The 24,559-nt window shown below is 40.5% G+C and overlaps 1 protein-coding gene across 1 annotated transcript in view; it reads left to right on the top strand.

Moving 5' to 3' along the window:
• Positions 1–24,559, top strand: part of EPB41L4B (erythrocyte membrane protein band 4.1 like 4B) — a 180,192-nt gene that overhangs the window by 100,887 nt on the left and 54,746 nt on the right. The window contains exons 16-18 of the mRNA XM_067291164.1: positions 10,316–10,497; positions 16,921–17,036; positions 24,170–24,295. Of these exons, the coding sequence (XP_067147265.1) occupies positions 10,316–10,497; positions 16,921–17,036; positions 24,170–24,295 (424 nt within the window). The remainder of the gene's footprint in view (positions 1–10,315; positions 10,498–16,920; positions 17,037–24,169; positions 24,296–24,559) is intronic.

Genomic DNA, 24,559 nt, shown 5'->3' on the forward strand with positions numbered 1-24,559 from the left:
AAAACAGTTTTTCTTCAACAGGCCCCAGACAAACATATACAGAAAGATACAGCTTTTGTATCAAACCAATCCTTGTCTAAAGTAGGTAGGAAGAAACATCTTGTGAAGGGAAGGGGCAGACAACACCTTTCTATCTGGCATCTCTTGCGATACCTTGCAGAGATGTGAGTGATAAAGACCTTGACATTCCGCTTCAGTTGTTTTCCATATACTGTTGTACTCTGAAGTGACTGGCTGTATACACTTCTGTCCAGCGTGCATGTGCTCTGCTTCTCTTGTTGCCACTGCATTTACAAAAACAGGTAAAAACTCAGTTCATCTGGAGTTCTCCCTTGATATGAGTCACTCTCAGTAGGCTAAATTCAGCTCTCTCTCTACTTACTAATGGCTATTTCATGTCTGTCCTTTAAAGCAAAACAAATTCTTTTTCAAATAGTTGGTTTCATGAGAGTTAATCTGAACGTAGTTGTAAAGTTCCCAAATCAAACCTCTCTCTGCACCTGCCACTGCACATATTAGTAAGTTGCTATAGAAAATGTATGAATATGTTCCATAATAACTTTCCTGTTGCTTTTAATTTTTTAATTAATAATTTATTTTTTAATTATTTAATTTTTAATTTCAGCATGTGAAAAACCTTCAGTTTTGGACTGGAGGAAAATATGTATTTTTTAAAATACCACAATATCTCTCATTCAACTTTCCTGAAGAGAGAATTTTTTTTCAGGCAGTATGTTGGAGGACTTGGCATAGAGGGAAGATGGGTGGAGACAGGTTATTCCGCCTGCCTGGTATCTTAGACCCAATGTTATTTCTCTGCTTTGTGTTTCTAGGGTAATACTTTTCTCTTGACTCTGGGGAACTATTGCCTTCAGTGTGGTAGCAATTCATCTTCCATGATTTGCTGCATAGATATTTTCAGAAGAAGTCCAGTTCATTTTTTGTCTAGTAGAAGAAACATTCATAATGCCTGCTTTGGTCATCACACCTTCTGAGAGCTAAGGAATCAATCTTCTAATTTAAAAATAATATAAATGTTGAGCTAAGGCTACCAAAGAACCAGAGGAAATACCCCTAGAATTCTGTTTTTAAATTGCCACCACAAATCTACTTGCACATTTGAGTCTTACGTTTTTCATACTTGTTGTCTTCCAAGTTTATAATGTCTCTTTTTTTCCATTTTTCTTTTTCTTTTCCTTTTTTTGTTAATAGTAGTATGGCCTACAGCTTTAAACTATCAGACATCAAAACCTGCAGCTTGTCATATCAAAGATGAAAACATGTATTGAATTACAGGAAGAACAGATGTTTCACCTAAGAACAGTTTAGAAAGTCTGTAGTTCCTGGATTAACAATGTCATATGTTGAAGGACTATAAAAGCCAAGATTTTTTTTTTTTTTAATGAGGCAATGAAAAATACCTTTTCATTCCTGCCTCCTGAAGAAAATGAAAGAAGGAGCCACACCTAATTAGTTGTAGGAAGTACTGATCTAATACAACTTAAACTCCATAAAACAACCTATTTATTTAACCATATTCTGTTTTCCCTGCTAAACCCATAACAATCCATGCTAGTATAATAGTCCCAGTGGCTTCTCTACCATTATCAATTTCTGCTATTTTGAGAACCTTAGGGAAGTAGGGATATAAAATATTGCAGCTTCTCCAGTGCTCTTTAAATTGTGTTATAGCATAGCAATGACCTCAATACCTAAACAAAGGTGACAAAGTGACTGTGTTTCTTTTCATCTCCAGGGGCCAACCCATTGAATTTTGAGGCCGTGTTGGCAGGCAGTAGGGTCCAGCACAGAGTGTTTCCCATCAGTAGGTGCAGGAATCAGACAGAAAGGAGGGAAGATCTCAGAAAAAATGGGCCAGGGAAAGAACAAGCTTGAGTGAAAGGGGTAGGAGGGGAAATGTTTTGCAGTGGAGCATGCAGTGGGAGGAAGTGGAAAGGAAAAGCAATAAAGGCTGTTAGAAACTGGGAATAGAGAAGAGAAATGAAGGAGGTAAGGGAGCTTTCAAACTTTAATGCCTGTCTTCAGCACCTGGAGCTCACTGGGTTGATAAGCAAGGCTGATTTGAAGCAAGGCTGATTTGAAGCAAGGCTTCAAAGAACTTGAAAGTAAAACTGATCACTTCTGTGAAAATTTTGAGCATAGAAGGGTCCCTTTTGTTCTCAGACATTCATTTTAAAATTCTATTGTTGTATTTAATGGGTCTCTCGTTCAGAATTTCCAGCATAAGAAAAGTTTGAAATTTGATTTTAAGATAAAATGAAAAGTTTCTTGCTGTAATTCAGATCAGTTTCCCAAGTGCTACAAGAAAAAGAGGGCAGGGCTGGTTGCAAGTTTGTAAATGAGAACTCCCTTGCTATGCTGAGTGATTGATTTTGTATTATTTTTGCCTGTTGATACTTTCCGTTGAGCAAACAAGTGAAAAGTTCTGTCATGCCTTGAAAAGAGCTTTTACTTGCTGTATACTGTACCTGTTCAGTGACTCCGCTAGTAATGTGTTAAAAGGGCAAAAATCTGTAACGTAAACTGAAGTTTTTCATGTGGCAGTAGTGCTAGGTACGTTCATACTAGACTTAAAAGTCCTGGCAAGTTACTGAAAATTCAGAAAACCCTGTGTTTCTTTGTGGGGCACTAGACACATTCTGAACCCAAATAATAAGCATGAAATTTCTACAATTTGATGTATTTATTGAAAAAAAATTTTCAGGGAATTTCAGCTTTGTAAGGTCAAAGATAAAAAGGAGATCTTATAAAATGGGAGCATATTGTTAAGGGAAGCCAAATCCAGTGGACTTTAAGGTTAAGGTGATTTCTCCTTTGCCCTCCAGTAGATGTGAGACTGCTGTAGTTCCTGGTTTCTATAAACATGGACAGCACAGACAGCCTGATTCTGTACACATACATGGCCACAGAGAATAGTTAGGGCTCCAGTTAAATGAGAAGATGGGGCAGACCAGCCAAGTGTACTGGCCAGCAGTTTGCTTACATGTTACTGGCCCCTTTCATCCCCCCTCCTCTCCACTTTCCCATGCTCGTTCTTCCCTGATCCACATCAGTTTTCCCTTTCTCTTCCCTTGTCTCCTTCCAAATAAACAAGCTGCCCCTACTTTTGTCCAACTTGTGCTGAGTCCATAACCAAGTTTCCCAAGGCTGCCTCGGTAATTTGGATCTTACGTGATATTATTGATGCAGTTTCCTCAGCACTGTTGGCCTTGCAAGACTGTGGTCAGCAAAAGGTCCTCAATACTCCCCTGCAGCTCTCTGTGAAGCTTGGCCATTTCTTGCATAAATCCCCCTTAACAACCTGGGAACTCAGTCATCCTTCATGGCGCTCTCTGTAACATTTGTTTGCTGTTCACACTTCTATCTATTATATCCAGGAATTTCTTGTGTCCTCATGTTCTGTTCTGGTAGCCAAACCTCAGGTCTAGGCCTGCTTCTCTGCCTGCACACCCTACTAAGTATGTGATACAGAGGAGGGGAGAAAGAGTGAGGAGTGTTTAGCTCAGGGGACCTGAGTTACTTAATGGGTTAAATGGTGATAAAGGCTGTAGCTTGGGTTAGCAACCTCTGATCAGCTGCAGGCTGTCTTGGAGGCCTAAGTTCCTTAGGTTGTTTTTGCTCCTAGTTTAACCTGAGTTAGCTTCCTTTCATTAGCCACCCTGAGTTGTTTTATTTCCCAAACAGTCATGCATTGTCTGCATGTGACTAAATGGGGAAGGCAACACTGACTTGGGGGGGATTTTGTCTGTCTGCATCTGCCTTTCAGAGTTTTTCTCATCTGCAAGGGCATCTGGGACAATGAATTTTTTTTGACAGGTGATTAAATATAATTAGCTATCGTTATCATTAATTAAAACCATTTGTAAATAAAGAAAAGCAAGTTTAGTTTCCCAGTAGGCATATTTTGCGTGACAGTTTTACAAGGCAGTATTTTTTTTAATGATTGTTATATAGATAAGGTGAAATCTGTGAGAACAATGGTTTTTTTGAGCTTGGATTTGTTTCTTGGTATTTTATTAGAACGTGGTTTGCTGCAGGCTCTGTTGTTCTTGCAGAGGATTCCGGATTAACTGCTTGATCCTCTCCTGCTTCAAAACTTAGTTCAGCATGTTGTCATGGAGGAAACTGCTGCACATACTTAAACGTCTCCCACAGAAGAAAGTTTCCCCACTCTCATCACCACTGCAGACACCTCTCATCTCCTCCCTTGGCATTTTTCCTTCCTTCCAAGGTTTGTTTGGCTGGCTGTGAGAAGGCTGCTGGCTGCCTGCTCTGCTTCCAGAGTGCAAGGAAGAAATGGCTTTCTGAGGCATCCCTAGGGATTGGTTGGGTCCCCTGATCTTCACCAGCAAGAGGGAGCTTCCCTGTCCTTCCCAAATGAATGCAACTGGGCCAGCTCTTCTGTCATGTTAGTGTCAGGACAGAGCATGGAAGTGAAATAGCACCATCAGGTTTTGTTTTACTTCTCACAGTTGAAGAAGCCAGCAAGAAACCTAGCTTCAAAGAGGTCTTTTCCTCATCCACCTTTACTTAGGAACACTCATTGCTTTTACATGTCTCAATCCTCGGCTGCAAAACTGAAACTTTATCCTCTGTCTTTTATAAGTAGTCTTTCTTCCATGGTTTGTGTTCCCTTTGTATATACCACTGGATCCTTTCAAAGTCTTTTGCTTCTGCCCACTGTTTTTGGCAATTAGTTGATGCTTACGCAGAACACCACCTTCTTCTTACCCTCTTCATTTCTTTTTCGTTCCTATCCACAAGGAAGTTTCCAGTGTGTTGCAAAATAGATGCTCTCCTCCACTTTGCATGCTCTAGCAGCACACTGGATGTAAAAGATTCTTAACAAGATTAAAACAAGTTTGGCTAAAATTCAAGATTTTTTTTAACTTCTTATGAAACATGGACAGGGAATAAGTCCAAAATATTTTTGTTTTGTTTTTTTCCTGCCAAAGGGAGAGGCTAAAACCAAAAGCTGAGCATTTGGCATAATACGGCTGTTAAGTCATCCTACCCCAACTGCCACCCTGAAGCTTAATGTGCAATGACTGCTTTCATTAGACTTCTGAAAGTCTCTTCTTCACATGGTGAAACATGCTTGTTAATAATTCCACTGACTGCCATTAGGGAGCATGTCTACAACCCATTTTGATGTTGGAGAAGGTATTGTTAGGGTGTGGTAGTGGGTGAAATGTCTCCTATTAGGGAGTGAAGTGAGTGGGGGAGCCTCCCAACACGTGCAGTGTGGATGTGAGCTGTTGAAAGCTGCAAAAGTCACCAAGTCAGGCTTGCTATACGCTGTGGCTGGGGGGAGGATTGAGAGGGGTTTTGGAGATGTTTTTTTTAAGGTTCCAGGATTTTTAAACACTAGAAAATTGCAGTGGTTCTGGGCAGAAGCAGTGTTCAAAGCAAGGGACAGAGGTAGGTGTGGGACTTGTTGAAGGCTGTTTAAAAAATAATCACACCCACATCTAGAAGCCTGTTTTTGTTGTTTGTTTTTTTTTAACCACTGTTCGGCTGTATTACGGAGGGTCTAAATTCAGTGCAGAGGCATTCGAGGGGCACAGTGGTTGGAAGCTGCCTTCTGCTATTGCCCCACAGCCCCCCAAGGAGGCGAGCAAAGAGAAACCCACCACTGGCTTTCCAAGTATAACTTTAAAAAGGTGGGAGATGCCCACAGGAAGAGTATAGAAGAAGGGGACAGCGGTAGGGTGCAGGAGTAGGCCTGCTCTGGGACGCAGGTGAGAGATGTTTATTCAGGTCTACCCGGTTACATTGTGCAGGAAAATGAGGATGGTAGCTGGGAGGATGGTGTAAAAAGACAATTATTTTTATTAAAGATCTGTATAACTCACAGATTACACCAAATGGGAGGTCCTTTTGCACCAAGCTTGTCATGGATGAGAGAATAAGTTTCAAATGGATTATGATTTTAGGGCGTGAAAAGATTTAGGATGCGGACTAGGAAGAATGATAGTGTATTTGTAGTCTTAGTTAGGAGTAATCTGCTTCACAGTTCAGGTTGTGGAGGGGAGGAAAACTGGGTTGTGGAGGGAAGAAAAGGATCTGTTGTTCTTGAGGATCTTGAGCTGAACAAATCAACAACCTCATGCTATTCAGGAAAAAGCAAATGTCGTGTTTCAATGTGTAAACAGGAATAGATCCCATAGGACGTGGGAAGGGACCTTTCCCCTTTGCCATGCTTTTGTAAGGCCTCAGCAGGAATGGTGTGCATAGTTCTGTGCACCACATTTCAGAGGCAGACTGTCAGTGTGCAGAAGGGGACAGCAAGAATGAGCAGGGCTCTAGAAAATGTGTGACCTGTGAGAAATGACTGAATAATTTAGAGTTTTTCAAGTCTGGAGAAAAGGTTGAAGGGAGATGTGAAAACAGTTTTTAAAACATACAGATTTTCTGTAGCAAGAAATAATCCATTCCCTGTGAAGGATGGGACAGGAAATAGAAGGTTTAAATTGCAGTAAAGGAGGTTTAGGGTAAAACGGAAAAAACTTAGTAAGTGTAGGGATGATGAGACACTCAATAGATTGCCCAGGGAGGTCACAGAGTCTTTGCTAGTGAAGGTTTTCAAAATTAAGTTCAGCCAACCAGCTTGGGTAACACAGGCCTGCTTAGTCCTGTTTTGAGGGGGCAGGTGGACTATTTAAGTCTTCTGAGTTGCCTTTTTTTTTTTCTTCCTATGATTCCCTGGCAGCATTAGATGTGTGAGTTGTACACTAGAGAGATGTGATTTTGTAAGGCAGCACATGTCTGGAGCATATGAAACATAAAAATGTTAACTGAAAATAGCTTTTAAAACAACTGATGAGTATAATACTGGGATAGAGGGCTAAAAATGGAAATAAAATTCAAAAAATGGGAAAAAGTAATCAGATGATGTATATTGTTTGCCCTGTTCCTTAATATACTGCCTTTTCGGTCAGAAGAAAATAGTTATGAGAGTTTGAGGCTAAAGGCAATACCAGGTGTTTTCTGGACATTGACTGGCTTTGTTGAAAGTTGAGTCTGGGATAACTGGATCCTCAGGAGAACTTTGGCTGAGAGAGGGACAGAGAAGGAAGAAATGGTCTCTTCCTTTAGAGAACAGGCTGTAGGGCACTGCATCTTTTCCCTTGAAGGACAAGAGTAAGTTATATGGGAAGCAACTGGAGCTCGTTGAGAAAACTAGGTAAATAAAAGAGGAAATCTGCAGGGTAGTCACCTGACTATTAAAAGGTAAACTAAAGATGAAACATTGGCATACTGGCAGGGCTAAAAGACAAATAAAAGAGAAAAGCTCAAAACTGATACCTGCCCATCTGTGCACATAGTTTGAGAGCATAACTTGATGTCTACAAAACCTGGAGGGATTAGGATATGCTCAGAATGTTGCTCATTGACATGAATGATTTATTCCTGTTGATGAGCTGGGGAGGATGCATGAGCACAACATCCATTCAGGTAAGTCAACCAGAAACAAGCAATAGAAAAAAAAAGTTAATGGCAGAAAGATGCACTGGGGGAAAAAAGTCTGAAGCATCTAGATTTAAGATGGTGAAGAACAGAAAAATACAGTGGAAAAAAGGTGCAACATCACTGCTGAATAGCGATACCACCTTGTAGAAACTGCACTGAGATGTCAGGATCCCACATGCCCCTAAATTAAATAGTACAGGGTGCACTGAATGGGGATTTGGATTACTAGTGAAATTTTTGTTTGGGTAATGTCAGTTTTTCTAGTAGACTGGGTCCGAAGCTGCTGCCAGCCCCATGGTTTCTGATTGTGCAGTGACTTGTCAGTCTAATACTGAATTTCTGTAGAGCTCCTGGGAAGGAGGAGGATAGGACTGTGAAAGTCTTCCTCACCCTGATCCTGTATCTGTCAGAAGTGCAAGAGATAGCTGAGCATGAGATGAGTTTCCTTCAATGTCTGTCAGTTACTGTCAACCCCGAAAGAGTGCAGGTGACTACATCCTTTTAGATAGGCCAGTAGTTTCCAGGTAAGGTTTCATGTCAGAGTGCACTGGCTGAGCATTGACATCCTGGCTGGAACTTTGCAATTTACTGTCCTCAAGGATTTCAGTGCACGTCTGAACATGAGCTTTGCTGGTCCAGCTCTATAATTCTTTGAAATAGTCATCTCCCTGCATTTCACATGGCATGAGCACTTGTTGGGACAGTCAAGAAGTATATCTATTGAATTTGGTGCACGTTCTCCCTCATGTCAGAGCTGATTCGGCTCATTCAGTTGCTCAGGTTATTTATTTAGCCTGTTTTAGTGAGGAAGCAACCTCATGTCCACAGCAATCTGAGGAATCTTGGTGTAAGAATTTGGTGTGGTTTCACTAATTGTAAAAAGACTGGTCAAAAACCTGCTAACCAAAATATTTACCAGCTTGCCTGCAGGTGAAATTAAGGCAACACCCAAGCATGTGGTCCCTAACCATAAGATGGTTTTACAGTGAGTTTTGTGTCTTGAAAAATGTTGACTCAGACTGAAAAAAGGATGCGCTGAGGCTCCAGCCCAGAACTGCTCTTATTTCCAGTATGGATTTTAACTGTGTGAACAAAATTAGCTATTCTCTCAGTCAAATAATGTCTCCTCAACCCAAACAGCTTGAAGGGAGTGTGCAGAGAGCTCTTACAATTAATGTGCAATCTGATTAGCCTGTGCCACTTTGCTCCGGGAGGCACTTGCTTGATTTGATTATAACGGTGAAGATGTGCAGTTTCAAAAGACAGACCAGTCCTGGATTGTCTGAGCTCACCATGGCCATCCCCCATGGATCTGACTCCTATTTGTATTGTTTCCTCAAGGCAAATATGGCATGAGTAGTGCCTTTATTGGCAGTTGTAGCTACGTGCTGGGAGCCTGCCAAGATTAATATACAATACATTCCCCTCTCTGCCTCCTGCCTTCAAAAAAGTAACCAACATTAAAGTGCTCTTTAGTTACTACCCAGTCAGAAACCTCGTGTTTTCAGAAGAAAGTACTAAGAAGGCCATGGTTATTTAGTGATGTACTAAGATGTATGCTTCATCATATTTTTGGAAATGATACAGATGTGTTTATTTGAAAATGACTGGTTAATTTTGCTTTGAGTCAGTAAATAATCTGCAAGGAACATATGTAGCAAGTAGCTAGCTACAATTTATTCATTGTTCCTTTAATTATTCCATTTGCCTTTAGTCTATGTTGTCAGGTTTTCAGTTACTGTTACTTTAAAAAAAAAAAAAAAAGGGGGGGCCTGAAAACCCATGCAGGTGAAGATATTTCTTTAGTATTTTTCAAATGGGCAGGGGATTTTTATTTTTTTGGAATGAATCGATTTGCTGCAGCTACTGTCCAATAAAATACTATAGAATAACTTAGAACACTGTAAAAATTATAAACACTCCATTGAGAAAAAGCACATTTGTTATTTGCAATAGCTATGTAAAGTTTTCACAATCTTGTTTGGTTGCTGGCATGGAAAGAAAATAACATTTTTAGACATTCACCATCATTTCAAATAATAAATTGAAATAGCATCAGTTAAAATTAATGAAGAAAATTGACAGTGTCATTTGACACCTCTGAATTACAGATGATGAATTAAAATTTTAACCTATCTCCATTTCTCCATGTATTGTAGACTGACAATAGTTAATCTCATAACTAAACATATGCAAAAAAAAAAAAAAAATGTTTACCAGAACAAGTATGATTCCTTTTTGGCCAAGTGCTATTTTGTATGTTGTCACCTGTAAAAGTGTTCCTTTTCAAAGGAATCTTTTTCCATTTTTGCCAAGTCACAAATTTTTCATAGAGCCTTCACACCACTACATTGGAGGCTCAGACTTTCTCAGGAATGTGAAGTTATTCTGGGACTGTTCCTTGGTCTGTTCTTTTGATGATTTCATGTTACAAGAATCATTGTTTGTTGCTTGACCACTTTCCTGTTCTAGGTGAAGTGGCAAAATCCTGCAGAGCAAATTTTGATGTTGAGAATCATATTCCATAACTCATTTAGAATTTGACTCAGTTTAAGAGTCTAGCAGAGATTGTGTGGTGTGTGAAATAAAAATGAATTCAGATATTAAGGTCATGCTAAGCAAGAAGGAAGCATCCTTCTTCCTCACCATAGGCATCTCCTGTTGATGGAAAAATGTAAAGATTTGGGATATGTCTCATTAAAAAAATAAATTTACAAAAAAGCTATGCATTTTTCCTAAGAAAGTTTGAACTTTTGACTCTCCAAAAGTACAGTTTATCCTATTGTTTACCACTCTAATCTGAGCTGAATTTATTTTGTAGCTATCCCCTGAACAACAGTGATCTGCATCCATTCAACATTGAGGAGAATGGTGGAGCGCCTTATACCACAAAAATGCCTGCAAGGCACCATCACCACCACCGTCACCACCACCACCACCCTAACTATGGTGTCCTTGCTCCTGACAGCAAAGACCTTGTTTCTGGAGTTCCAAATCCAAACAGTAAGTCTAGTGCAATGAATGTCATTTCAGTAATCATGTTGCTTTCAGGTTTGTCTTAGGCAAGGAGACAAAGGAAAGGAAAGGAAACATTGGGAATTTCAGTTTTTCTCAGTGAACAAATTATTTCCTATTATTTTTTTCCAGTTCTGTAGAATGTGCAAATGAGTCAAGGTTTACAATTCCCTGGCTTTGTTGTGGTGTTGTGGGGTTTGGCGTTAGGTTTGTGTTCTGTAATTGAACAAGTACCTGATCAGTCACAGATACTGAGTAGCTAGCTACTTGGCACAGGCTATTTTTCTTTGTTACTATTTATTTGTATAATATCACAATCATCTGCCATTGTCTTTTGCTGATCTGCCCAGCTGGCCTTCAGCCCTCATTGTTTGGATCTGACTGTTGCTTTCTTCGTGTCTGAGCACAGATGGCAGAAGCTATGGAGCACTGGACAAACAGCATCTTGCTGTCCATCTTGGCACCCAGGTCCAAAGCTACAAAGGAGGAGTAGCTGAAGGAAACTTAGACCAAGGTTGGTGTCCAGTCCAACTCGGATAGACTCTTTCAGCTCTTTAAAAAAACTTCCACATATTCCCTAGATCTTAATAAGAGGAGCAAAAAATGCATTACCATCCACAGGCTCCTCTGGATTTCAGGGCTCAGCTTGAAGACTAAAAGCTCAGAAGCACCTGAAAAGCATTGTTAGAAGAATTGTTTAATATTGGCAAAAAAAATGCAGAGATATTTATCAGAAACATTGTTTTCATCCTTAGAGGCCTGCTGCCTTTTGTGTTAGTGCTCTTCGTTCTTCAGTTAAGTGGTGTTTTTCTCCACACTGCAGAGAAAGGGCTTGCTTTTCTGTGCTGTTTTGGTTGCAGTGTTTGGCACCACCTTACCTCACAGGAGTGGCAATGATTCCTGCTCAGCCTCAGACACTGCAACTGGAGTGCACCCAGTTACTCTGTGCAGAAGTTCTTGGCATGTAGGAAGCAAAGAGGAGAGAAACCTACTTGTTTCCGATGCAGCCTTAGGGAGTTCGAGCATAAGGCTCTACTGCTGAGCATGTATAGACTTTGTAAAGGCGCATAGTTTGGCTAAATATTGGTACGTTTGCACAGGAACTGAAAGAGAGACATCCCTGATGTTGAGCGATCCTGTTCCTTGTTCTCCAGATTTAAAATTGCCACTGCAATGTATGAGATGCTGAGACTGTGTAAGAATTTCCTAAGCAAAACAAGGGATCATCTATTAATTTCCTTGCCTCAAAGGGATGATAATTTTTTTTGTTGTCCAGTTTCTGCTTTTATAATTGTGAATCACCCTGAGATAGGCATCCATTATGGAAGCTTTCAGCCTGGGTAGTTAGTCTGACAGCTTTCAAATTCCTGAAACCAGGATTTTGTAATGAAAAGTACTGGGTAATCTTGACTGTAGGCTGTCCTACCTCAGCAGCAATGCGCAGGCATCTACCTGCACATAGACTTTAAGCAGACTTTGCTTCAGAAACCCAGAAGCATTATTTTTGATTTTCCTTCCCAAGGAGAAGGAGGGAGCAGTTTTAAGGAGGGAAGCTCAAGAAACAAAATGCAAGGTGTCATAGATTTTGAAATAAGGACTCCTAAGAAGCAATATGAATTGTTTGCTGGGGCTTTAAATGAAGTTACTCCCTTAGGAGCAACCTCCAGTCAATCTGATCCTCTCCCCTGTGTTTAATTTATTGTATGCTCTATGTTAGCTTATCTGCACATGTAGCAATAGTATGCTGTTAAGTCTGGAGTGGTGAAAGGGGAGTACCACAAGCACAGAGTACCAGAGCACGGTATTGCAGGCAGAGGCCCATGATGGGTCACTCTTGCATCGCTCACAGGTATTCACACGCTTGCCTCAGTCTTAAACCCCAGCACTGGATGGGGGCGTGACACAGGAGTTCCCATGTGGTAGCTGCTGGCAGACTTATTCTGGCTGTTCACGTGCAAAATCAAAGACTAGACCCATCTTTGAAAAAAAGTCAGTCTGTTCAAATGCAAAAAAGGGTGTCCATTCCCTAGGCTGCAAAGGACAGCAGATCATTGAAAAAAGGAGAACTTGCTGTTCCCTTTCCCTCAGTGGTGCCAGACACATTATCTCACTGCTCTGGTGCCTGGCAGGGTTGCTGGGGAGGAAAGTTTGGCTGCGTTACATGACACCGATAACAGGATTGTTTGTGGGAGACAGCTGAGCATCTGCAGAAACAGGCTGCTGCTTGTTTGGCAAACCTGAGCTGCAAAGTCCTGTCCAGGCTGTTAGCATGGTGCAGTGGGAGTCAGTGACCTCTCCAGTGTGACAGGCTGGCCTGTATTTTTCTTTCCCAAATCAGAGGTGAAGCATTCCAGTAGAAACAGCTCTGGCCAGAGCCAGCTTTGCTGCTGCTGAGCATGCCTTCGGGAAGGACTGAGGTTTGCTGTCCTTGGCAGCTCTGAGCTGCAGGCAGGTAGGAGCTGGAGGAGCTGTCTCCTTCAGGAATGGCTTTCTCAGGAGACCTGCCTGCCCCCACTGGCTTTGGCACCAGTGCTGTAGGACGGTGACTGTGTGACACTGGCGACAGGCTGCGACAAGACCTGCTATGACAAGGGGCTGATGAACAGGCCAAGTTACAAATGGGGCAGCTGAAGCAGGGATCTTGGGGTGAGTAAACAGCCTGATTTAGCATTCTGTAAAGCTGAATAAAAGAACCATAAGGCTGCTAGGAGAGGGTGGATTTCGGTTTGGGTCCTCTATCAGGAACACAACAACACTGTCCGTAGGCAGAAGGGTAGAAAGAAAAATATTTTTATCTCTGATGTGAAATACACTGTCTCCATAGATGAACTCTCTGGGGATCAGAAGATGATTAAAGAAACAACAGTAAAAAATCTAATATTGTGTGCTTATTCTAGCTCTGTATTTCCTCTTAGACTGAACTGCTGTCCTACTCTTTATTATTGGTGACTCATCAGGTTAGAAAAACATAAGGACAAAAATCAGGCGTAATTCTGTTTGTATCCAGTGTTTGTTATCTGGAAGATGAAATGTCAGTCTGTCAAAGTTTGCAGTTAGCCAATTTGACTGAGGAGTTGGAAAAAAAATTCAGTGTGATGCCTGAGAGGAATGCCTTGCAGTATCTTCTGTTCTTGGTCTCAGGATGCTGCATGCCCGTTATGCATGAGGATGGTAAGACTTGGTTGTTGATATAAGTTCTTTTCCATCTAAAACGCAATATTCCTCTCATACAGCATGTCGCAACCTCCCCAATCTGTTGAGCTGTTGCTTTACTCTGAAAGCAACTTTATCAATGGAGACATACTCTTTTGTGTAGTGCATGTAGTGTGTATTTCCTGTAGATATATTTACCTTTCTTTCCACTTTGTCTGCTTGAGGCTGGTTCATGCTCTGACTTTGCATTTGTTTCACTATTTGATTAGAGAAAAAGGAACGGGTGCTTGTTCCAGATGTTGCCTAATGCCAGTAGCACGGAGTGCCAATTTCAGCCTCTCTAAGGAAACCCCAAAAGACGCTGCTATCTCCTGAGCAGAGGTCGTGGTGTCAGAACACTGACTGCATCCAGCTGGTCCGTTTTGATTACTGAGAATCCTATGCACATCTCTGCTAGCTGGCTGTTCTTAATACAAATACTGCCCCATGGCAGGTCATCACCTGATCCATCGATGACCTGTGTCTATGTGCCTGGTCAGATAAAAAAAAAAAAAATTCCCCTCAAAAGGTAGTCCTCAGTTGGACATGGCATGTTTACAGTATTGTTTATGCCGTTAGAACAGCGATGGAATAAATAGGACCATCTTCCTCAACACTCTGAGTGATCAATTTTCGGTGACATTTCTGTGTGTCATTTCAGGATTGGTGCTTTGTTTCCAAGCACTTCTCTTTCTTTCTTTTTTTTTTTTTAATGGATTCTCTAAAGTGCTGCTCAGGTTATTTGAGCTGAGAAAGCCGTCTTGTGGACAGCACGTGGAAAAGGCTTGTAGTGTATGTGTGGAAACTATTAGGAGCATCCCAGTTGACAGTCAGATATCTAGGACTGCATGTATGGCAGAGTGTGTGGGACAAGAAAAACGCATGTTGCAAGGAGCCTCTTACCAGCGGTGTGAATAAGGAATGTGGAGACATGGGGGACTGATGTCTGACACAAGGCTGCGTGAAAAGTTAGGGCACTGCTGGAAAGCAATTCTAGGAAATAAATGGTCACTAACTTGAGAACACTCTCCAGGGAAGAGTGTCCATGTGACCAAAAGCATCTCAAGTGGAAACGCCTGGAGAATCAAAAGGTCTCATAAGGGGAATACGCTATCCCAGGGGAAACTTCCCAGTGAGGCAGACAGAGGTGGGACTGCACATCACCACTTCAGTCTGACTATCTTTGGGTTTTCCAGAGACCATTACCATTTTGTTGCTTAATCCAATTCCTATGGATTCATCTCTGAGCTCTGAGATGATTTAAAATACATGTGAAGTGGAACTTAGAGTGACCTACCCATGTGTACCCGGCTTATTGTCAAAAGAGAGAAGAGGTCTGCATTTCTTCCACTTTTGTGGATTCTGATAGGTTCCAAAATTTCAGCCCCCGTTTGGAATACATGGAAAGGAGAAATGGAAATGGCAGCATGTCCAGCCAAGTTTCCCTTTAAATATTTGTGAGTTTTTCACAGCGAATGCATGGAGTCCGGGAGTTTGTTACAGAAAACAGTCTGCCTGATTTTCACATTCCAAGTAATTTGTCCAGTGTAATTACTGGAAGAATTATCACCCAATGAATCAAATCTGACGTGTTTATGAAGATAGTTCAACAGAAGATGATGTTTTCCTGCATTCAGCCTAATTATTATATTTGTAATGTTGCCCTTCACCTGAAAGCTAATGTATGCAGATCATATCTTTTTATGCAGCAGGTCTTCTCCCCGTGCATTCCTTGTGTAACCCCGGGCAGAGAATAGTGTTATACAGACCGAATTGCAGGCTAGAATGGTGCTTTGAGAAACCACAGTGTTGCCAGATCCTTTTTGGAAATGAAAGCCTGGTTTTGCCAAAACTTAATGCTGACTCAGTAAAGGTATGCCTTTTGTAGGACTTAAATTTTTTGCCTTTTATTTATGCAGGGTTGAGCGAAAAGACTAAACTAGCTGGTTTGGTTTCTAGAGCTCTCCCTCTAAGCAAAGCAGCAGCTAACAGTGGGTCAGTTTTACATCACAGCAAACCTGAACCATTTAAATAAAGTCCTTTTTCTCCCTTTATGTTCTTTCTCAACAGAAAAGTAAAATGGATGGGTTTCTAAAATATATCATCTCGGCTTATCTGATGGCTGTGGTAATTTATTCACTGATACCATGGGGCGATTTCACAGTTTCACATCCATGGAAGCAACTGTGATGGCAGAACTGCCAGGCTGTGCCAACACTGACTTGTGATGAGAGATGGAAGATCATTGCTGATAAGGGATATCATACCCTTCTAGGACACTTACCTCAGGGTCTCATTTAGTTTCACTAATGCCAGAAACAGCTTCTTGCTTATATCCCTGGAAGCTGGTTTTAGCAGTTTGCCTCTAGTCAGCAAAGCCCTTAATGTATATTTAAAGAGCTGTAAAATTATATCTGGAGTGAATAATATTTAATATTCTTAGGACAGTTTAGGAACCTGATCCAAACAAAACTGCAGTTCATGAGAGTTTTTTATTGATTTCAATGGGCTTTGAATAAGACTCTAGAGATTACAGCCCAACTATTATTACCTAGAACCTATGGCCAAAAAATACAGGAGTAGGCAGGGATTCATTAAATTATCATGTAATGAGTCTCATTTTTCTAAGAACGTTTAAAAATATGCATATACATGCCACATCATCCCCAAGATGTTGCCCAAGACTTTTCAAGACTTTCTGTCAAAAAACATTTTCCTTGTCTTTCTGTGTTCGTGGTTCACTCAAAATCTCTGTTGACAAAACACAGCAAATTCCTGATAACAACCTTAAAGAGGCTGGCCTACAAATAAAGATGTCTGTGAGAGAAACCAAAAGCTCTACTCTGATCTCTTTACCCATCACACATTCTGAGAGTGGCACCTTGGCTGCATAAATAATCCCTCTGGTGTCAATTGAGTTGTAGAATACATGGCTATTTAGTGTGTGTGCATAAGGACAGAATTATCTAGCCCACAGAAAGCTAAAGCCCTGCTGAAATGGAGAAATGGGAGAGGAGGAGAACGGGGAGGAATTGTTTGCTAAACAGAAAAAGGAAAAATGGCCCAACAGGCATAATTATCAAACATTTTAGACGGTCTTACAGAAAAGACGGTCTGTTGACCACTGTCTCTTCAATTGCAGTTGAGTGTCTTGCTCTGCAGTTCTTCTGTAGCCTCCCTTCAGACTGTGTTTTTTCTTTCTTTTGGGCATCTTTTTAGAATTGAGCTCAGGACTTCCCCTTCTTTATGATGAAACTTCTCATCTGAAGAAAATAGAAACGGAGAGTGTGAACGTAGTTGGACCATGGCCAGCCCTGCACATCAGCATGAACAAGGTATAGCATATACATTTATTTTTATATATATATGCCAGAGAGCTCCTTCGTCACTTGATATTCAGAAGCTGCTGCTTTCTCACTTCTAATTCAAATCTACATGCATTTGCAACTGTCTTGCTTGTTAATCACCTCATACCATCTCCTCATGGGACTTGGGCTTCATTTTTAGATTTAGTATTTCCTTCGACTTTGCCTTTTAAAATTTCAGAGCTGCTGCAACAATGTTATGATGTAGTTTTGATTTAGCTGTGAAGAGTTAGTCATCTAGGCAGCCCAGAGCTGTAAGAAAATAACAACACTTTAAATGATTAAAAAAGAAGTCACCTTGTTTCTCCACATGAGGAATCTGTGTTATGCCTTAGACTCCCCACCCCCAGTATCTGATTTTGACTGGTGTTAGACGAGTGGGCTTTTGGGGAGACTGCAAAACAGCCATGTCCCACTGCCTTTGCCAGAGGCATGAGGGACATCAGCTTCTTGGCTCCCTTGTATCCATGGGAGCCAAAATCCAGTGTGTCTGCACTGCAGGGGTGCTTTGAGCTGTCTCTGGATAAAGCCATGGAGGCCTGGACCTCTGGTTCACAACAAGCCCTCTGGGATCGGTCCTGAGCTGAAGCCAGTGAAATCAGCGAGAGCATTGCCGCTAGCTTCAGATGAGGGGTCTGGGCCCCCAGGGAACATGTATACCTGTTAAAAGAAGTGAGGTGTTTGGAGAGATTTCTGTCAGTTCAGGGGAGAACCCAATTAAATTACTTTACCTTGGTTTCATAGACAGATTTTTATTATTGATATTATTTCAACACAGCATCAGGAAAATTAAAATCAAAGGGGAGGTTGCAAAGTGCATGAAAAGTACAGGCACAAGGGGGCTGTATATCTATATAGCATAACCTCTTTTTTCTGGATGAGAGTATCCAAGAGACAGAAGCTGAGTCTGAAAATAGTCAGGTGCTTCCAACAAATAATGAAATCTTGGTACATTTTGTTCAAAATTCTAGATAATTAAAGTCAGTGTCATGTGGAAACTGTAATACTCTTATGCTGCTCTATAAGCCTAAGACCCTTATCAAGCATTATCTTCCATAATGCACTGGAATTTTCCCTCATAAAGAGAAATTGTTTAAAGAATCGTGTTTATGGTGTGCCATGGGGTGTTGGTGGAGTTCAGCTAAGGACAGTAGTCCATACTGATGAATGCAGTCATGAGGCAATGACATACATACACATGAGGCAATATTTTGAGACTTCTGAATCAACATATCAAGGTGAAATATTTTAGACTTTTGCCTAAATCTATTTGGTTATCAGTTGTGAGGTGCTGTCATTTTGTCTGATTGGTTGATCTGAGTAGGGAAAAAAATTATAAAACAGACAAATCGGGGTGAAATAAAAAAAAAATTCCATGGACATGTGTCCATTTCCTCTTTTAGAAATACTCTAACTGGAAATAAGTGCAGTTTTTTTATAAGCATTGATGTAGTTTCCAAAGGTAAAATCTCCATCGCTTGGATTCATCCAATGGATATCCATGTCTTGTGAGAGAAGTACTGTAGTTCAGTCATAATTATTGATACCCTATGTCTTAACCCCACCTGTGAACCTTCATTAGGTGCAATGTCCAAAACATGCTTTGAAGGACATTCCTACACTACCGAGCTTATTGGCAGCTCAGTTTGGCATAGATAAAGGGCTAAAATATGGAAGCTAGAGGATCTCTGTGTTGACTACACTACAGGAGTAAGTGAATAAGGTAATCTGGACTGTGCTGTGCAGAAGATCCAAACAGGTGATCTGAATGGTGCCCTTGTAATCTCAAAATGAATGCATTTATATGTTTGTTTGTTTGTTTGTTTTTAATGAAAGCTTGAAACACTTTGGTCATATATTCCACTGTACCACGCAAGTAGTCCTAGCAGAATCCCTGTGACTTCTGCTTGGCAAAGCCTGACCTCAGATCTTCTAACTCTTTTTCCTTTTCTGAAAATCTATGAAGGGAGAACTCAGCTCTTCTGTACCTAATGATTTTCTTTGGCTTGTTCTAACAGCTCTACAGTCTTGTTCATGGTCAGATGGACTATTTATTTAAGGACTAAGTAGCAGAACCCAGTACCACACCAAGTCAGTGCCTTCCAATGACTAAACCAGTTGGTTTTTTTGGGGATGCTGGCCTATTTAAAAGGGCAGAATAAATGCAGCCTGTGTCTGCTGTGCTGAGACTTCCAACAGTCAACTGAAAGTTTTGCTGATGAAAAAGTTTTGCACAGAGCACCAGGAGCTGCTAAGCTCTGCTTCTGACAGAACATCAGCAGAAGGCAAAGCTAGAAATAAGGACTGTCTTACGAAATACCTTTCCTGGCAGGCTGAGAGGGTTTAGCAGATAGGCAGCAATCCCATGAACAGCAGTTACCATGTAGGAGAACAGAGAGAAGGCTAGTCCCTCAAAATTTAAGAAGTTTGCCATATCGAGTCACTTGAAAATTATACGCACTTTGGGCAGATGCCTGCTGTCGCCAGCAGAAATCAAATCAACGATCAAGCCCTCAGTTACAAGCTGTGCATTGTTGTGACCGGCAAGTCGTTTGGAGGTTCCTTCAGCCCCATGCTTGTGGTTTGCTCCCTAGGTCCTGGTGAAATATGTACACAGAGCTTTTAAAACTAAAACAAACAAACCCTAGGTCTTTGAACTTTGAGCTGACCCTGCAGTCGCTTGAGCAGATGGTTTCTGCAATGAGAGGGACGTGCTGTGAGTGCTGGGCTAACCCTGGGCTGAAATGCTGCTGAGCATTGCCCAGGCTAGACAGAACTGAACAGCCTTGAACTTTGACAAGCGCTTTTCACTAAAAGTGTGGTCTTTAAAGCTACTTTGGTTAAGATAGTTAACCAGCTATTGAGCCTAGCAGTGAGTGGATTTTAATGAGTGGTCCGTGTGCCTAGTTTCTGGCAAGAAATGAAACTGTAACAGCTTTCCTGCAGAATGTCATTGATTTTCTTTCCTGCTCTGCAGTGCTGTTTATTCCCTAGTTTGTCTTCCTCTAAAATATTTGCTTAAACAAAACCAGTGAAGCTGTTATGAAGCTGCTTCTGTTGCTTTATTTCTGAAAATAAAGCAATGGTTTTCAGATCTATTGTGGAGTCCCGAATTTCATTCCCTCTCTTCCTGTTGCTAATTATTATTTTTTCAAACAATGTGCTTTGGGGATGGAATTTGTCAGGCTTAATAATCAGCCCATAGCAGAATTAACAAGAAATTGGGTATATTAGATTCAGCAGTTAATTAATTTGATTGTCTGCTAGAGCAAACTCCATCTCATGGGAATGATGAATGGATGTGTCCAGTCTCTTTTCCAGAACTGTTTGGTACAGTGGACAAGTCTGTCCACCTAGGGAGTGATAAAAGTAAATTTCAACGTGCGTGTTGTTCCCTTTGGTGCTAGCAGAATTTTTAACCTCCAGGAGAGACAAGCCGAAGTGTTGTAACTGAATATGTTTTTAATTTTCTTTCTTGCAAAAGCTTTTCCTCAGAAAAATGTTTTCCTATCCCCCCACCCCATTCCTGCAACCTTTATCTGTTACACTCAAAATCGTGTTTTATGGGCAAAGGGGAAGCACACCATATGTATGTATGTATGTGTGTGTATATATGTATGTATGTGTATACACATATATATGCATACATGTATATGCATATATTTATATATATAAATCAACTGATGTTGATTTTTTTCCTCATTTCTAAACTTTTTAGGTTTAGTTTAGATTGCAGTTTTAAGCAAGAAGATTATTTATTTCAGAAGCAAGTTTGATTCTCACACATTCATTTGAATCCAGTTTTCAGGTTTTTCAGAATTATGTAACAAGAAATGGTAAAATCAGAAGTTATGTTAACAGGGTCATATATAGTCTTCTAATGTCTTCCACATTGGATGTTCTTAGTTTATAAATGAAAATAAAATTTTAATAATTGCCAACCTGGTACAACATGTGAATACCCAGCTGCTATCTTTATGCTTCATTCATCATTGCAAGCAGTGATGACTCTGGAAACGTAAGCTGCAGATTTGTTTATTATAAGGCAAAATAAAGTAGATTGCAGCTTTCATTTTTGCAGCTATAGTATATACAGACTCCATAATGCAGACAGTTTTTAGATTTTTGATTTTCTTGCTAACTAGGGAAATGAACCATAGAACATACTGTATAGTTTTGTCCTGAAATGTTATTTTTTCCTTTGCCTTCTTGTTGACAACTATATGAGTAAAACTGGGGGATGAACAGGGTTATACGTGAAGGTTAATGGCATTAAGAAGCAATAGAAACTTACACAGATGCTCAGAAATGCTAATAGTCTGAAATAAGGAGGGGCTACTTTGTTTTATGTATTGAGTTTCTCTGTAGCATGGAGGTTCATTTGCAGTCTGGATCTTCAGTGCCACCTCAAGCAAATGTGTAATAGTTTGAGCTAATCAGCTCTTTGAGATCAGAATTCAGCATGAGGCCGATCAGCTGACAGCAGGTCTCTCTGTTGTTCATGTGTGGTCACTCACCAGAGCTGCAAGCAAATTCTGCTTGCTTGAAGGTTGAAATCCTTATGGTCTGGCCCAAACGAGGGCTAAAGCAGAATTGAACCCCCCAGGAATGGTTTCCCAGAAGGCTGTAACCTCCAGAGCAGCAGCTTTCCCTTTTTGGGCAGGTCGGGTGAGTGTTGGTGTTGGGACCCCTCAAGTTATGAGAGTCTTGGCCTGTGACACCTCAGACCCTGCAATGGGGACGATTGCCGTTACGTGGTGTCATCTGATATAATCCTATATATAGTCTGGTGGAAAGTTTAGGCCTTTTGAGGGTTCCCAGCTACAGGGCAGCCCTGAAGGCTTTTTTCTAGCTCTTGGTCAATGCAGGGAAATTAGGCAGGGGAAGAAGAACACAAAAACTTAAAAATATCCATGCAGATACTCGATACCAAATGGATGGGACTTAGGAAGTTTTGAAGTTATGAAACAAGCTTGTGTCTTAAACAAGCATCAGTTGTCTTCATTTAGCTAGTAAAATACAGTGACTTAATCTGGCTTGACTGAAATGATATTTAATTAGTATCCAGTGATAAAACAAAGGTGGGATTTTACATGGCCTTTAGAAATGTCATTGCTTAATGCATTGTTTTTTCTACTGTTAGAAATCAATACACTTAAAAGTTGCTGATAAGAGCAGTCCTTTTGAAGTGTGTAGTAGCTAATAAGACTGTTGGTCAAGGAAAAGTTGTGCTTTCTTTAGACTTAATTTTGTCCTTTTGATTATTTCCACTTCTTAGCTTCATGGGTATCCCAGAAAAGCCACCTACAGCAAGTGAATATTTCAATTGCTTTTTCAGATGCTTGCCAGAATTGTAGTTATATTCAAGACTGAATAGATGGTTACAGTTCCATAAGTTGCTCCAGCCAGAAGCTGTCACTTTTCATTTTACGTATTTTCTTTTTCCCTTAGGAGGAAAGTGAAGAGAATGAAATGTCCAGAAATATCTTCCATTAGAAATAGTAAATGTGGTTTGGCAAATAGACATGTAAGAATTATTAGAGATTTCCCAGAGAAAAAAAACTCATGATGGATAATCCGTTAGCAGACAGTTGTTCAAAATCATACCTGGAAGCTATGGCATTTTGGTCCAGCAGACTTCTGCATTCAACTTCGCTTACACATGAAAAATATCTTGCCATCTCAATAGACTTTTTCAGAGGTCTAGCTCTTTTCCCCCAGCGTTCGCAAAATGGTGTCCTCAGGCAACATAATTGCATTCATGATTTGCTCTGCTTGCAGAAAGTGTCCCCAGAATCGTGATGTTCCCTTTTGTCTGTGATTGTTCTTGGATCTGAAAGAAGAGTCAGTAAGATTTTCCTTACCGTCAGCCAGTGAAATACCATAGGGGAGAGCAGAAGGAAGGATAAAGAAGACAGTTTTTCAAGTTATGGGCTAATCATATGGTAATTTCAGTGAATATAAATTGACCAGTTCTGTCTTGAGATAATTTGCCAGAGGTGAGCCTCAGGGATACACTGGGGCTGGTGTACTGATGCTTTAGCTGTACACAAGGTGAGTGTGAAGCACAATGAAATCTGAATGACAGCATTATACATTTGTTCTGTCCAGACATATATGGCCCTTCACTCTTTGCAGCAGTGCGAAAGGAAAATGAATGCATAATTAGGCTGTTATTCAGTTGTAATTTGGGTCTAATTTCCAGAACGAATAGGAAAGCTTGCAATAGGTGTTACGCCATTGCCGAATTCTTCTTGAAAAACATATTATAGCTTGATTGCTTAAGAGTCTGCCTTTACAAACCCAGTCTCATCCATACCCTTTTTGTTTATACATTAATATTACATTGTCCTTCTCTTTTCTCTTTTTTTCTTTTCTGCATGGGAAGTTTATTCATACTGGCATTTCTGCTGGATCTTGTTTGTTCAAATCACAAAAATCTTTAGGCTATGTTTGAACAGGTCACTAAACTAGCTGTCCTGAGCCTTCAGATTTCTGATCCAGAACACTGAGTAGTTAAGGGGGTTGCATCAAGTGGAAGCAGCAGCAGCAGATACATTTAAACTCCCTGGATTTTTGTTTTCTTTTTCTTTTTGATGAAGGAGATTTCAGCTTGGTTTGCAGTTATGTGAAGATGCTTTCAAATCCATCTGTCAGTGCCTTAAATTTGCAAGGCCCCTTTACATTCTTAGGGTTGTGTAAGAAAGTGATGTTGACTGTAGTTGAGCCTGGCGAACCTTTCCCGCCTTTGCCTGCTGTAGCATATTTTGAGGGAATGTTTTACTTCCTCAGTGTAATCTCAGGCTTGAGCAACCACTCCAGTGCCTGGCTGGTTTTTTTTCTGCGTTTCTAAGCACTGTGTATTAATTTCTCTCTCTGTTACCCAGGCTTCCCTTAAGGCCTTTTTTGTCTTGATCATAGTATCAATTCATTAAATCTTTTGAAAATTTTTTCTGTCAGATATATCTTATCAGGGTACGAACATCGAAGTTTTACCCAATATTGTTGATCCAGATTGTTACAAGTAAAAATTTGACCTAATCATTTTGTTAACTTATTCTTCTAATACATGTCCCTGTGCTTGTCTTTTATATTAAATATAGGGTGAAGAGAAGAAAGTATCTGAAAAGACTCTTCATGCCCCTGTGTCACCTTCCTCTGTTCCTGATCACATGAAATGCAATATCCTTAAGGCTCAAGTAGAAGCTGCTTTTAGAGTGGGTGCCCAGGTAATCTGTGTTTGATATTTCCCCTTTCTATTTTTGGCATGGGTTATACCAATTTTCCAAAATAACATCGTTCCCGAGGAAGCACATTATTTTATCTTGAGTACCCACATCAACGTAGCTTTTCCTAGCTGCTCTACAGTTTCTTCAGGTAACTCACTGTGACTGATATAAAGAAAATAAGAAGTTTTTCCTAACTGACATAATTAATAAGGATGAAAGAGACTGAGAAAATAGGAGAGAAGGCACCAGCAAATCTCCAGGTTT

Source organism: Apteryx mantelli, chromosome 2 (genome assembly GCF_036417845.1).
Source record: "Apteryx mantelli isolate bAptMan1 chromosome 2, bAptMan1.hap1, whole genome shotgun sequence".
Taxonomy (NCBI): Eukaryota; Metazoa; Chordata; class Aves; order Apterygiformes; family Apterygidae; genus Apteryx; species Apteryx mantelli.